We start from the raw sequence: 15,719 nt of genomic DNA, 5'->3' as shown, positions 1-15,719 counted from the left end.
TCTCCACCCGGGTATCACCGGGGACGTGAATCCTAGGATCAGTGAGCGAGGATCGTGTCATGATGTATGGTTTTGTTGTCATACCATTGAATGCTTATTTTAATTTTTGATCTTGTAAGTGCGATATGGAAAGGGGGGCAATTTTATGGTAATAAATACTTAAACAGGTTCACGTTATGAGGACTGTTTTTTTCCCTATGTTAGGAGCCATTTAAGATTTGCGGCAGTAACAGGGTCTGAATGAACAGCTGAATTGAAGGGAATGAATCAACCGTTCGATGGTGTTACCTCTCTGGATTTTGACTGCTGAATGGGATAGACATACCCAACAAGCGTTTACCCTATTGTGATCTGGTAAGTGTAAACCCTGAGGGGAGTGGAACTGCATGGTGTAGTGAAGGTATATTACTACACAAAAGCCCCCAACAAACATTCAGCAGAGCATGGTTTCAGTTGGACTCACTTGTCACAGAGTGCACCATCATAAACTGTGTTAAATTTTGGGTATAAAACACTCAAGAGCGCTGCTTTAGCTTTATGGATCACAGGAGATGAACTTTTAAGGCTACAGAAAAGAGAGGGTGCACCGGCCTTGTGCATTATCCTTTAACAAGTTTATTTAAAAGAACACATAATAAAACTACTCACAAAGGTAGATGAAAAATCACGCTTAAAATAGTCTTTGACTTGTGACAGTCTGTCTGCTGATAGCAGTCTCCAGATCCTACGAAGAGGAGATACAAACCGTTGCTGGCTGACGCGTTTCGAAGGTTACACCTTCTTCTTCAGAGCCTAACAGTGTTCATCTCTTACAGCTACTTAAATATATGTGTTTATCAAGGAGACACAAATCCAGTTTTTGTGCCTCCTTGATAAGCATATATATTTAAGTAGCTGTAAGAGATGAACACTGTTAGGCTCTAAAGAAGAAGATGTAACCTTTGAAACGCATCAGAAAGCAGCGGTTTGTATGTCCTCTTCGTAGGATCTGGAGACTGCTATCAGCGGACAGACTGTCACAAGTCAAAGACTATTTTAAGCGTGATTTTTCATCTACCTTTGTGAGTAGTTTTATTACGTGTTCTTTTAAATAAACTTGTTAAAGGATAATCACAAGGCCGGTGCACCCTCTCTTTTCTGTTTTCTTGTTTGATTGCTAGGATATCCCTATCCTTGAAGGCAGCATGGCCGAAAGTTACCGTCCATCCTGAACTTTGAACTGTCAGGCTAACACATTTATGCGCAAGAGTATTTGTTTTGTTGTATTGAACTTTAAGGCTTTTTTATTTATAATATTTGTTGTTAAAGCGGCAGCCTATTCCTTTATAATTTACCTAAGCACTGGATGAGTAATAGTGTTTGCTTTTATTTTAGTGTTTGCCATTATCACCAATAGTGAAAGAACACAAATTTTGGGTTGTCGCCAGAACAGGAATAGCCCTCTAATCTTCCAGGTAATGACCAGGGATTCAATCACTTTGGAGAGATTTCCTCTCACTTTCTGTCTTGACTATGGGACAGGAAGTGAAGGGAAATCACCCTACTAGGATGCAGATGGCCATGGTTATAACCCTTCAATACTTTATCTAAAATCAAATGCCTTAGTTCTACTTTAATATTTATTTTGCTTTAATTTTATACTGTAACCACTGAAACTTCCAACTATCAAACTGGCTATTGACAGACCCTTGTCATGCAAAGGACAAAAGGGTCCTGTGGACACAAGTGTCATACAGGGAGTGCAGCGCACTCCCAGCACAAAAGGGAGAAACACATATATGAGGCCCCACAGAAAAAAGCCCAGTTCCGTGAGGCCACATAAGTGTTTTTTGTCAGCGTGAAGGAGCTCATATAACGTGTAAACCTATTAGGCCTTTAGAACATGGCCTGGTTATGAGACTATACTGAGCTTTTAGCTCTTTGTTTATTTTTTTCTGTTCAGATAGAATGTAATTTTGCTTTTGGGGACGTTGTGAAGTTCAGATTTACTTATTCTCTTTGTTGTAGGAAGCCATGACAATGTTATGTTTGCAAATCCCATATATGCACACATACTGTATGTTTTGTAATGGTCATCCCATCGGCTCTGTTGTGTATGTCCCAAAGACAATAATGCTTCATGTACACTGGACGTTGTTTAACCTCTCCTGAACCATTTAACTTGACAGCTAAAAACCGGTGACTAAAAACATCTGTAAGGCCTTTTTGTAATATAAACTTTGGACTGATGGTTGTGAAATGTTTTAGGAGATCCTTTGTGTATCTCCATATTACACTTATGTGATTCTTGTATAAACTTAAAAAATACAATGTTTCAATGGTTATACAGGTATTTGTGGACCATTTTCACACCATGGGTTAAAAAGTAGACAACGAGGGGCGTGGCCTAGCACATGGAGTGAGCAGACGTGCCCTGCTGGAGCTCCCGTACACACCGGACGTTCCGAAGCTCGTACCGCTTCACATCTTTAGCCGACAGGTCGGTAATGGGGAGGAGAGGTGGGGGAGACACCCAGCACACCCCTGATCCACAAAAAGAGGGGGATATAGACAGATTCTTCACCCGACTGGGCTCTAAACAGCGCGCCCCCCCTCATCCAAGATGGCGCCGACCCGCTCCTCGGGCTCACACACAGGCTCACAGGGAGCTGCTTCACAGCGCTCCACACCTCACACCAGAAACAGACAGCGTGCCAGATCCCCTGCAGACTCAGAGAATGAGTCAGTCCGATCGGCTTGTCACTCCGCAGATTCCCACAGATCATTCACTAGCTGGGATATGGAGGCCTACATCAAGGCCCTCCCCAACAAACATGATTTTGAAGCCTGTGTACAGAGAATGGAACGCTCATATAAGCAGGAAATAGCAGAGCTGCGCAGAGATGTCACTAACAGGCTGGAAGAAGTTGAGCACAGTGTAGAAGAGACTGTTTCCACCCTGCAAACCCACGAATCCATTCTGCATGAGCATACCCTGCAAATACAACAATTAATATATCACCAGGATGACCAGGAAAACAGAGCCAGACGTAACAATATACGCATTCGCGGCCTTCCTGAATCCGTGGAAACCAAAGACCTGGCCCCTGCGATTATAGCCATTTTCAACGAGCTGCTGCAAAAAGACAAAGATGCCCCCCTGGAACTGGATCGGGTGCACAGAGCTCTGGGCCCTAAAAATCCTAATCTGGAACACCCCAGAGACGTTATCTGTAGAGTACATTTCTACGCGGTCAAAGACGCCATTATGCAAGCTGCACGTACCCAAGAATCCATCTTTTTTAATGACACTCAAGTAACTTTGCTTCCAGATATATCTAAGCTGACCCTGGATATGCGTCGAGCTCTGAAGCCCCTTACTGGAGCTCTTCAGGCAAAGCAAATTAAATATCGCTGGGGCTTCCCGTTTAACCTGTCTGCATCCCATGATGGGAAATCAGCAATATTTCGCACATTGGGAGATTTACCAAAGTTCCTTGGAACATTTGAGCTACCTCAGATCCCGTTACCAGATTGGCCACTTCACCCAGCAACTCCTGGATTCCAAACCAATAAAGGCTGGCAGAAACAATCCAAGAAGAACAAACGTTCAAAAGCTGAAGCTTCCAAGACGACTGCTGGCTGAATCCCTTCTCTCCACTTCTTGATTAACCACCTTTTTTTCCACAGGTCTCCAACCAGTGATATCGTCCTGGTTCCTAGTTAAGTTGGGACTTTAATTTGATATATTATTTTTGCACTATTGATTGCACTGACAGGTCTTATACCACTCTAATTTGCACTATAGCAATGTGTTGGGTTTCTGCATAATGGTTATGCCTGTCGGCACTAATTTCCCTCCCCCCCCTCCCCTCTCCCCCTCCCCTCTCCCTCTCCCCCTCCCCCTCCTCCCCTCTCCCCCTACTCTTATTAATAGTTGGTTATACTTGACCTGTCTACAGTTAAGCAATAGACCCTCACTGCGGTCATTAGACAAGGGACTTCCCCGGGGTTCCCCCCCCCCCGGGGATGGCCCACAAGAAGTGAGTTATATAGAATATGTGTAGCAATGGCGGACCCTGAGCTACTAAGTTAAATTAAACATTGTTTTTTGTGGCCCGGTGTGTGCGGGCTCCTCTGTGCGCTGACACGTACCCCCTCATAAGTTTTATCAGCACCCCTAGCGGGCTTTGCTGACTTGTTGGTTACAACACTATAGTTAGATAGGCCTTATTGGCCTTCTTCTTATTCTCCTTTTTTTTCTCTCCTCTCACTTCCGTCTCCTCTAACCCCTTTTTCTTTTTCTCTCTCTCCCTTTCTCTCTTCTCTTTTCTGCTCCCTAAGTTCGCCACTGGATGGCGACCTCCCCTCCTCTTCTCCCTCCCTCTCTCCCCTGTTCTGGGGCAGCGGACCTCACTCCTTTCCATCCTGATACTTCAATTAAAATTCCCCTTTTATGGCAGCACTACCCTCCCTGAAAGTCTCCTCCTTGAATTGTAGGGGCCTCAATACCCCGGAGAAGAGACGTCAAATTTTGTACCACTTTCATAAACTGTGTACGCAAATTCTACTTCTCCAAGAGACCCATTTTAGGTCTGACACAACTCCGAAATTCCTACATAGGCAATATCCCACCTGGTTCCACAGTACTAACCCAAAAGCTAAGTCCAAGGGGGTTTCTATTGCATTCCATGCCACGTTCACACCAGATGTGTTAGACTCTTATATAGATCCACATGGGAGATATGTTTTCCTCAAATTATCATATTTGAATGTGATATACACAGTTATTAACATATATTCTCCCAATCAGGACCAATTGCAATTTCTCTCCTCGGTTACATCACGGCTAAAACGTTTCAGTGCTATCAACATGATCCTGGGAGGAGACCTTAATACTGCCTTGATTCCCCGTCTTGATACTTCAACTGGTAAGTCCTCTGTTTCTCCAGCTTCTCTGACTAAAATCCAAACGATCCTTGCAGAGCTCTCCTTGGTAGACGTGTGGAGGGTCCTTCACCCCTCTGCCAGGGATTATACATACTATTCCCCAGCACACACCTCTTACAGTAGGCTGGACTATATCTTTATCTCACAAACACTACTGGATCATAAACCCGAAACTTCTATAGGCCTTACCCTTTGGTCTGACCATGCTCCTACTCACCTGAGCTTAGGGAGGATTCCGTCTGGTAAAGCCAGAACCTCCTGGAGACTTAACGATAACCTATTATCTGACTCAGTGTGCGTACAGGACATCATTCAGACCATTAAAAACTTTGTCACAGACCACGCACATGACGATACCAACCCACTTATACAATGGGAAGCACTTAAGTGTGTCCTCAGGGGCAAATTTATCCAACACGGTTCCAGACTAAAACGTGAACGTACGGTAGACATTGCACGCCTCCTCGCTTCCATCAATGCGTTGGAAGATTCACATAAACGAAATCCTGACATGGCCATTTGGACCTGACTAATGCCAGGAGAGACCTCTTGCGAATTTTTGCGGAACGCTCCCTGACAGCCAAAAATACCGTATATACTCGAGTATAAGTCGTTCCGAGTATAAGTCGAGACCCCTAATTTACCACAAAAAACTGGGAAAAACGTATTGACCCGAGTATAAGACGAGGGTGAGAAATGCAGAGGGTCAATAATGTCCATCTGCAGCTGCATGCCTCCCTGTGTCCTGTGCAGCCTACCTGTACCCTGTACATGTGTGTCCTGTGTGCATGTGTGTCCTGTGTGCACGTGCAGCCTACCTGTGTCCTGTGTAGCCTTCCTGTGGCGATCTCCTTCCTCCCTGTGGCGATCTCCATCCTCAGACAGCGGCCCTGTGATGATACTGTTCGGCGGCCATTCCACAGTTCAAAAGCCGCGCCTCCTCCTCGTCTGTGATAGGCTGACCGCTGACTGCCTATCACGGACATTCTCTCATTCTCATACCACGGACGAGGATGAGAGAATGTCCGTGATAGGCTGTACACTGACAGCTGTTCAGCCTATCACAGAAGAGCAGGAGGCGCGGCTTTTGAAAGCTGGAATAGCCTCCGAGCATTATCATCACACGCCGGCCGCCGTCTGCCTGCATGACACGCTGATCATGCAGACAGACGGCGGGGACTCGAGTATAAGTCGAAGGGAAACTTTCAGCCCAAAAAAAAGGGCTGAAAAATTCGACTTATACTCGAGTATATACGGTAAGGGACGCTTTGTTTATTACTCCCAAGCTAATAAATGCGGTAAGCACCTAGCAAACACATTGCACCCTCGTCAACTCCGGAAACCTATTCCCTTTATTAATTCACCTACCAAAAGGAAATTACTGAATAACTCAGCGATAGCGGAGGAATTCCGCCTATACTATGCCTCTCTCTACAATCTCCCCCCACAGACTCCGACCTTTAAACCTCATGGAGGTGAGCCCCCACAGGACTTACCCTCGTACATCCTAGAAACAGCCCTCCCCACCATCCCTTCTTCCGATTCGGAAGAAATGGAATCTGCTCTGATACAGATTTTGTACAGGCCATAAAAAATCTCAAACCTGGCAAAAGCCCTGGTCCAGATGGATTCTCCCCGCGTTTTTATAAGACATTCCCACTGTTATTATCACCCCTCTTAGCAAAAGCGTTCTCAGCGATAGATGGGAATGTATCCCCCTCTGCAACCCTTCTCCAAGCCCAAATTGTAGTAATCCCGAAACCAGACAAAGAACCCTCCGCATGCTCTAATTACAGACCAATATCCCTATTAAATATTGACCTGAAGCTTTTCGCCAAGATTCTTGCCAACCGAATATCACCATTACTACCCAACATTATACATAGAGATCAGGTGGGTTTTGTCCCTGGCCGAGAAGCTAGGGACAACACCACCAAAACCATCCATCTAATAGCATATGCTCATCGCACCCACACTCCAACTTGTCTTCTTTCTTGCGACGCAGAGAAAGCTTTTGATAGGGTAAACTGGTCCTTTCTTCAATCCACCCTTTCCCAGATAGGATTAGGCCCTAGAATGCTAACACGTATCATGTCTCTTTACTCCAAACCGACAGCTACTGTCTTGACAAATGGTACACAATCAGACAAATTTTCAATTACCAATGGTACAAGGCAGGGCTGTCCACTTTCCCCTTTGTTTGCCTTAGTGATTGAACATTTAGCTCAAGCAATTCGGCTAAATCCAAATATACATGGCATCCAGACCCCCTCTTCCCACTGTAAACTTTCTTTATACGCAGATGACCTACTTCTTTATGTGACCCAACCCCATATCAGCCTCCCCTCATTACTAGCTGAAATCAATAGGTTCGGCCACTTTAGCAACTACAAATTAAATGTTTCCAAGACAGAAGCACTGAACCTTTCCCTAACTCAAAATACTTTGACATCTCTTAAAGCCAACTTTGCATTCCAATGGCAGACGCGCTCCATTTCATATCTAGGTACTGCTATTCCTAGATGTATACCAGACATCTACGCCCTAAATTTCAGCCCTCTTTTAACTAAGCTGCGACGCCTCTCTGAGGAACGCAAAGACTTATCAATGTCATGGTTTGGACGTATGAGTACACTGAAAATGGACATACTTCCAAAATTACTATATTTATTTCAAGCTCTTCCAATTGCTCTCCCATCAGCTTTTTTTCGTGCCCTCCGTACTATGGCAATTCGCTTTGTATGGGGAGAGAGCCACCCCAGACTGAAACACAAACTCCTATGTGCCCCTATTCATAAGGGAGGAGTTGGTCTACCCGACTTTGAGGTATACCATAGCTCAGCTGTAATCTCTCGAGTTCTGGAGTGGTTCCCTCGTCCCCTGATCAAAGCATCAACCTTGATAGAACAGGATATGTCATCGGACGACCTCAGGGCACTTCTCTGGGGATCCGACAAAACCTATAAATCTATCACAAGCCTATCCCCCCTCACCAGAGACGCCTTGGCGGTATGGTATCAGAAAAGAGAGACATACTCACTGTCTACTGAGCCGAGTCCCCTTACTCCCTTATTTGATAATCCAGCTCTCCCAGAAGGTAGCCTTGTACACAAACTGGGAGGATACTTGAGAGATTCCTGGCCTACAGCACAACAATTTGTAGACTCGGAGACAGGTACCTTCGTGACTCACCATAGTACAGCTGCCTCTAAGGTGACATGGCTTACTCGTTTACACTTATCCTCCTACTCCAAGAAACTTCATGCCACCAATCTCATACACAGGCCTCTGACTGGATTCGAACAACTAACCACTTACACAGAGACGCCTCGCCACACTCTATCACTGGTGTATAGGATGTCAATAGATTACACCCATAACAATCTTCCTAAATACACCACTGCATGGTCGGAGGAGCTGGGAAAAGACATAACAGAGGTGGAATGGGGTAAAGCTTTTCTTTTTACCCATAAATCATCTATCTCGAGTTACACCCAGGAAAAAACTATAAATTAATATCAAGGTGGTACCGGGTCCCAACTACTCTCAAGACTATGTTTCCATCTGCATCCGACGTCTGCTGGAGATGTAACTCCGCAACAGGCTCGTATAAACATATCTGGTGGGAATGTGATGTGATTCGGCCTTTTTGGACACAAATTTTTCAAATTTATAATGAGATCTATGACAAATCTCTCACACCTTCCCCCATCATAGCACTTCTCTCCGTTCTTCCCGGGACCCTCAAATCCCAAAAACACAGTCTGCTCAAATTTTTTCTGAGCGCGGCGAGACAACTAATTCCTAGACATTGGAAAACTGCCTCTCCTCCATCCCTCATCGAATGGGTGGCTGAAATAAATGATATTATGCTCATGGAGGAGTTGCAGGCTAAATCCATAGAAAAAGAAGCAAAGTTTTCGTTCATCTGGAGTATCTGGAGGCATTACTCCACTTCAGACAAATTAAGGAATAGACTTTCACCACTAAACACAACTTAAAAAACTGAGTTCTCCTAACTCCCCTCTTAACCTTTGTGTCATTATTACACAAGCAGTTAGGTGTGGTCCGCTGCCTCTACACCCCCCCCCCCTACTCACTCCCCTTCTCGGGGTTCCCCCTTTTCTCATCATCCCTTTTCTTCTGTCTATTATTCTTCTAACTCCTCTATCCCTATATCTTTTCTTTTTTCGATAATCATTTTATGTGCCAAATATATTTGTAGCTGCCAGCATATCTAGTCTAGGCAGCCAAGAAGCTCGAAAGTACTATCAATCCCGGTTCTGAGGGTACATATGGAAAATCTATCACCTCGGCCTCTGGAGCAGCAGGATCCCATAGGGGCTTCCGGGCCAGAGGTATAGACAGTATGATAAAACCTGCATTGTATCTGAAACTTTTTTTTTTTTTTTGTTACTAATACTTTTTCTAATCGCATTCACGCATGTAAAATTGTACTATATAAATGTTTACACGTTTATGTTGTGGATCGGTGTACCCTATGTTTGGGTCCTGATCTAGCTCTTGTACTTTTCTGTTTTTTAATGTGAAAAACAAATAATAAAAACATATTGAACATAAAAAAGTAGACAACATATTTCAGTCTACTTCCAAATGTCACGTACAGAATGTATACAAAGTCTTACACATGTAAAAACCTTTTCTTGCTTGTAGAAACCAATTAGTTTCATTGTGGAGCTGACAGAATCCAACTGCTTGCTAAGGGAACAAACTCTTCCCTGTATGACACTTGTGTTCACAAGACCCTTTGTTCCTTGCATGACAAGGTTCTGTCAAGAGCCAGTTTAGGATAGTGCTTTAACATAACTTAAAGTGTTACTAAACCCAGGACCCTGCAAAAAATGGAATATTTTAGTAAATATAAACTGCTAAATACCTTTTCTCTTTAGCAGTATATAGCAGTCTTGTGACTTTTATCAGTGTTCAGCTGAGCACTGGATAAAGATTGTAGGAGTTTTAATTCTCCCCTGATTGTCCTATGAGGCTGCAGGACCCCTGACCCTCTGTCTGGACAGTGCAGATTGACCCTGTGCCGATCAAATGCACTCCCAAAAGAAAAAAACACCACAACACTCTAGTAATACACACCAAATTGAGCCTGTGCAGAGTGCCTCCTAGGGCTCTGTACTATCAGGAGTTGAACTGGGGACTGTGGAAGAAGGGGAGGGTCAGAGAAGACAGGCTCAAACAGCCTTTTTACATAATGTGCAGGATTAACCCCTTAGGTTTCACAGTGCGTATAACAAGCACGCTTTACTGCAAATACAGTCTGATTTTACTTTTGTGGGATTAGAAACACTTTAAAGGCAATGAGCTCCATTTGAATTCAGCTTTTGATACATACAAGAGTCAGAACTGATCTTTTCCAAAATCACTGAGCCAGCTAGCCAAAATCACTGAGCCAGCTAGCTAGCCAGAGGACTTCAGTTTGATTCATAGTAGGACAAGGATTTTATTGTGAGAGAAAGAAAGAAAAGAAAGAGAAAAGAAAAAAAAATATGTTTCAGTAGGATCCTTTGCAACCAGGTTGTTCTTTAACATAAATTTAAACATTCAAGCATTCCAATTTCATAGGATGCAACGTCTTCAAATCATTCAGTATGTGGACCAAAGATTTCCTGTAGTTCTTCCTGGGCAAGATGCAATAGCATAATTTTAGGTTAATTTAAAAACAGTACTAAAAGGAGGATTGGGAGACATTCCCAGAAAATATGTATTAGGGTGTTCATCTGATTTACAGTGATCTTACTTGGGAAGATTTTGTTCAGTACGTAGTATTACTTTTTTGCTACTTGTTACAGAGTTATTCCCTGTGTGCAAAATGAATACATTTTATACTTCTGTTCTTGGGTTAAAATTGAACTTCAGTGTTGAATGTAGAAGTGTCTTGTAGTGTAGGATGTTCTATAGGATATAGAAAGAGATTTCTTCCTTTGGTTTCTTGAGTTACAAATTTCTTCCTTTGGTTTCTTGGGTTATATAAACCAATGGTTTGCACTTCTTTTCAATATAGATCTTTGTTTCAAATGAATAATTATGTTCTCTCATTACTTAACAATGGGGCACATTGTTGTTTTTTTCACTATTCTTACCATGCTGACTTGGTTCAGAGCTTCTGCTAGAAGTTTCTGGTTGATGCCGCACAAATTGGCCACTTTTTTCTGACACTTGTGATGAACATCCATATCACATTCTATGGAATTAATGACACAGTATTACAAAAAAAATTGCAAAGAGAACTATTAACACTGGTTAATAACAAAAACTGGGAAATAAGCGGAGCCTTTGAGCTAAAATATATGTGGGTTGATTTACTAAAACGGGATAGTGCAAAATCTGGTGGAGCTCTGCATAGAAACTTCTAACTAATCAGCTTCCAGGTTTTTTGTCAAAGTTTAACCGAACAAGCTGGAGTTAGAAGCCGATTGGCTACCATGCAGAGCTGCGCTTGATTTTGCACTCTCCAGTTTTAGGAATTCAAACCCACGGTCTGAAAAAAAAAAAAAAAAAAATCTAAAAAAACTTGGGGAAACTCTGAATTAGAGTACTCAGATTGGAAAGTTAGCCATCTATGGGCCCCTTATAGTACAATCACTATGAAGCAATAATAGGCATGAAGCACAATGTGCTTTCAGTGTTTAATGAACAAAGAATACCATCCATATGTACAGTACATGCATAATTACAAACTGTACCATATATGTATTTAATGCACACTATAATTAAAGTGGATGTAAACCAGATTCATGAAAATTGAGCTGGGCACATATCTGCAGTGTTTTGTTATCTCTCTTCAAAGCACTGTGTCCCGTAGCCGTCTCCTGCTCCATTCTTCTGTTATCAGCCTGATAACTCCTGACAAATTCTCCGACACATAAGATAAAAGCAGCCTGGTTATGTTTACTTAATACTTTCATGCCACAGACCCATGGCCGGCCCTACCATTGGACCCAGGCAGCACTTTGAGAGGGGCGGCAAATTGACGCCCAAGATTTTTTTAACAGCAGTTTTGTGTGTCATTCAGGGACAACTGCCCTGGGCCACTCCCCTGCCCTGTAAAATGGCCACCCTTCTGCCCTCAACGCGCAAAATTATGCACTTGTAGGCTTAAAATATACATGCATCATACATTCTAGGGAGAACACAAATAAGGAAGGTCACAGACTTAAAAACAGAAAAACATTTTAAGCTGCCGTTTCTAAAGTGAGAAAGATAAAAGAGGTATAGACACGAAGCCCTCTCTGTTGATCTGAATCAACAAACCCTGGAGTCCCTCTGTTCTGCATATCGCTTCTCCTGGAATTCCCACCATATTCGATGTCTTAGTATTAATCTCATGGACTTACTGCACATGTTATATGAAGCTAACTACCCTCATCTCTTTTTGCAAACTCCGACAACTTTTGCATCAATGGTCACCACATCATATTTCATAGATGGAAAAAATCGCCTCGGTTAAAATTACCATTCTACCTAAATGAAGTTAACACTCTCCCTGTAAAAGTTACAATGTCAAATCTTTTAAAATTTCAGCAAGGAAAAAAAAAGAAAAAGAAATTGGCTTATTTTTGATGTCCTGAGGTCAACGCCTCAAGCTTATCCTTGTTTTAGTACATAGAAATAATGGCCTGGAACAAGCATATGCATTAGACATGCTTATTTCAAGTCTGACTTACCACTCATTTTAAAGTGAGACAATATTGGTTTACAGCTCTAAAGAATAACAGAAGAAAGGAAAAAATGAAATGCTATATTTGTGAGACATGCTAGTCTCTACCTCTATTACTGAGAAGGCTGCTGATACACAAAATAGGATTCCTAAACGAAGCAGGAAAAATAATTTTCCATCTGTGCTTGAGGATCATTACGATACGCTTTCTGTGTCAGTACCTGCCCCATCCACTGATGTATATGTCATGCTGAGAAGGAGATGTGGCTTCAAATTTTTTACATTATTGAACTGTCAGAGGCAAGGAGCTGCTATAAACAGAAGGCTTTTGATTTTAAGACTCTAGTTTGTGATTGTCTGGTTAGATCCAACAGTACTAGGACAAATCCCTTTTTTAAAACACGTTAATATGGCGGGGGATCTTAAAAAGCTATGGTGGGATGGATACTGTAGGCACCCTGTTCTAAATTTAGTCAGCCCAGACTGATTTATAGTCTATTTGCATTTTGGTTTTCCCCTAAACTCAGTGTAGCTGTGGTTTCTTTCTGCTGCCATTAGGGGACACTGGTACCTCTGTAATAGTGTGAGATGCCACAGTAATAGTGTGTTATAAATATTTGTTTCCTCTAGTGGGAGGCTTATTGACACTGGCACATGTTGGGGTAGACCATAAATATTTGGCACAGACCATGTGAGCTCTCTTGGCCCCCCGCTGCAGTCTGCAGAGGGTGCATGTCGAGCTATTGGGGAGGCCATTGCATGTGCTTGGAGCAAACACCTAGAAATTTTAGAAGCCTGCCTGTCCAGTACAGTCCTGCTGCTTGAGGCCCTAGGCTCAGAAAGCCTAGCAGAAGACAATGATCTCGAAGAAGACATAGTGCCTGGGGTGGAGTACCAGAGCTGACACTGCTGCTCAAGGTTCTTTGGAGAGGAACTCATGGAAAGCATCAGGAGAATCAATATGGAGGCTGTTGCTAGAGGACATTACTGCTTCTTCTGTAAAAAGGTACAGGTTGCTGGATTCAACTTAAAGGATAAAGTCACCTTTACCAAAAAAATATCTTAAACGCACATTTTATTTGCAGGTTAAAAAATATGCATTTATTTTTTTTTTTGTAATGGACCTGTAAAGCATTGCACCCAGGATCAGCAGATTGTGGGTGTAATAACACTGTCGTGCAGACAGTCTGCGTATCTGTCTGGCCATACTACCGATACGGCCAGGCAGTTACACTGTGACAGGAAGACTTAATAAACTACCCCATCATTCAACAGCGCCATGGTAGTTCATTGGAAACTACAAGCCGAAAGCCACAAAGAATGGAAGACCTTGTAGTTTTCTGATTCACAGAATACTGTTAATGGATGACACAGCCTGTCAGATTGTGACAGCTAGCGGGAGGGAGAAGATCCCTCGCTGGCTGTCAGACCTGGGGTTTGGTGGGGAGCGGGGCCTGGTACACCCTGAATATGGGTGTAACATGTAACAAAAACGTGAAGTTATCCTTTAAAGGCACTCTTTGCTTGGAGAGAGGGCTATAGATGGAGTGTGAATCTGCTAGGGTGCTCAGAATTTCCTGCGCCTCTCTCCGATGTGATGTCTAAAAAATAAAAGTCCTTTAAAAAAAACCTTAAGGTGACTGACACCCAACTGTTATACAGCCTCCAATTTTCAGCCATAGATTCAGCTTTGGGAAAGTGCTAGCTCACCCCGACTGTGGGAGTACCCCACCTGTCTCCAGGAACAGTTGAGATTCTCTAACATTCTAATCTATAGGAAAAGATGCTGGTAGAAGCAGCCTTTATGGCGGACATTGTGAATCTACAGGAAACATTATTTCACTCAAGTCACATAAAAACAGTAACTGCAAGGTAAATTGAATGAAGCCAGACATTTGAGGAATCCGAGGATGGTCACATCTCCAAACAATAAATAAATAACTAAGGCCCCTGTCACATGGAATCCACTTGCTCAGCGGGGGACGGACACAGTCCCACTCTCCTCTATGGGAAAATCGGGTGAATATGGATCGCCTGTCCGTTTTCATCCGATCCGATAGGCAGATGGAAAACAGGACCACCATCTGTCTGGATTTTGTGGACAGCATTGGATTGGATACCGCTGACATCGCTGCTCCATAGGGGAGACTGGAGGGCCCGATCAGGTCCGCCTGAAAAACTGACAGGCAGACCTGATCGGACAGCCTGTGTGAAAGGGCCCCAATTAAAAACACTCACCTTCACATTTCAACCCCTGCTTCACCAAGCCCCAGAGCAGACTGCCACAGTGATCACAGAAAGTGGGGCTTTTGTAATTGTAAACCCTGAATCGATGGGGCATGTCAATGTTAAACCGCTCCTTCTGGAACTGTAAAGGAAAAGCACCAATAAATATCACACAGCAAATGTACAGATCTGTTAAATGTTAAAGTGGTCCCAAATTCTAAACTTTTTACCTTAATGTATTCCCTGCATAAAAATATTTAGGTAAAAGTATCACCCCCCCTCGCCACCCCTTATCCCCACTCAATCCAGTGCTGTGCCCGTCTGTAGGGGCTCTGCCCGCTCACTTCCCAGTCTCATAGGCTTTGCTGAGGCAGCAGGAGCCTGCTGCTGTCACTCAAATCCTGCAATAAGGGGGCAGGGCGTAGTCGCGCTGTCTGTTTATGAACACGAGCCCACAGGTATGCCACCATAGGAAGTGGCTTCTTATGGTGGCATACCAGAAGAGACGGAGCCAGGAGTGCCAGCTGGGTACCTGATAAGAGGACGTTTGGGCTGTATAAATAGTTTTTGTGATTAACCATTTGCCGTCCAGCCACCGCAGTTTCACTGTGGCAAAATGGCACGGCTGGGTGAAACGATGTTATACAACGTCGCTCCACCCTTCACCCCGGAGCCGGCTTCCGTGATTGCTGGTGACACACCGAGAACCGGGCTGTGTGTGTGTGTAAAACACACAGTTTCCGGTTCTCTGAGGGGAGAAGAGACTGATCGTCTGTTCATACAAAGTATGAACAGCGATCTGTCATCTCCTCTAGACAGTCCCCCCTCCCCTTCAGTTAAAACACAGAGAGGGAACACAATTAACCCCTTGATC

The 15,719-nt window shown here is 43.5% G+C and overlaps 1 protein-coding gene across 4 annotated transcripts in view; it reads right to left on the bottom strand.

The window, feature by feature from the left end:
* The window catches only part of PRKCD (protein kinase C delta), a 184,301-nt gene that overhangs the window by 67,523 nt on the left and 101,059 nt on the right, over nt 1–15,719 (bottom strand). For all 4 annotated transcript variants that reach the window (XM_073592511.1, XM_073592513.1, XM_073592512.1 and 1 more), the window contains exons 8-9: nt 14,858–14,987; nt 11,043–11,143 (exon numbers count right to left, since the gene is read on the bottom strand). In XM_073592511.1, the coding sequence (XP_073448612.1) occupies nt 11,043–11,143; nt 14,858–14,987 (231 nt within the window). The remainder of the gene's footprint in view (nt 1–11,042; nt 11,144–14,857; nt 14,988–15,719) is intronic.

Source organism: Aquarana catesbeiana, linkage group LG07, assembly GCF_042186555.1.
Source record: "Aquarana catesbeiana isolate 2022-GZ linkage group LG07, ASM4218655v1, whole genome shotgun sequence".
In the NCBI taxonomy this organism is placed as follows: Eukaryota; Metazoa; Chordata; class Amphibia; order Anura; family Ranidae; genus Aquarana; species Aquarana catesbeiana.
This window is presented reverse-complemented; position numbering and strand designations above follow the sequence as displayed.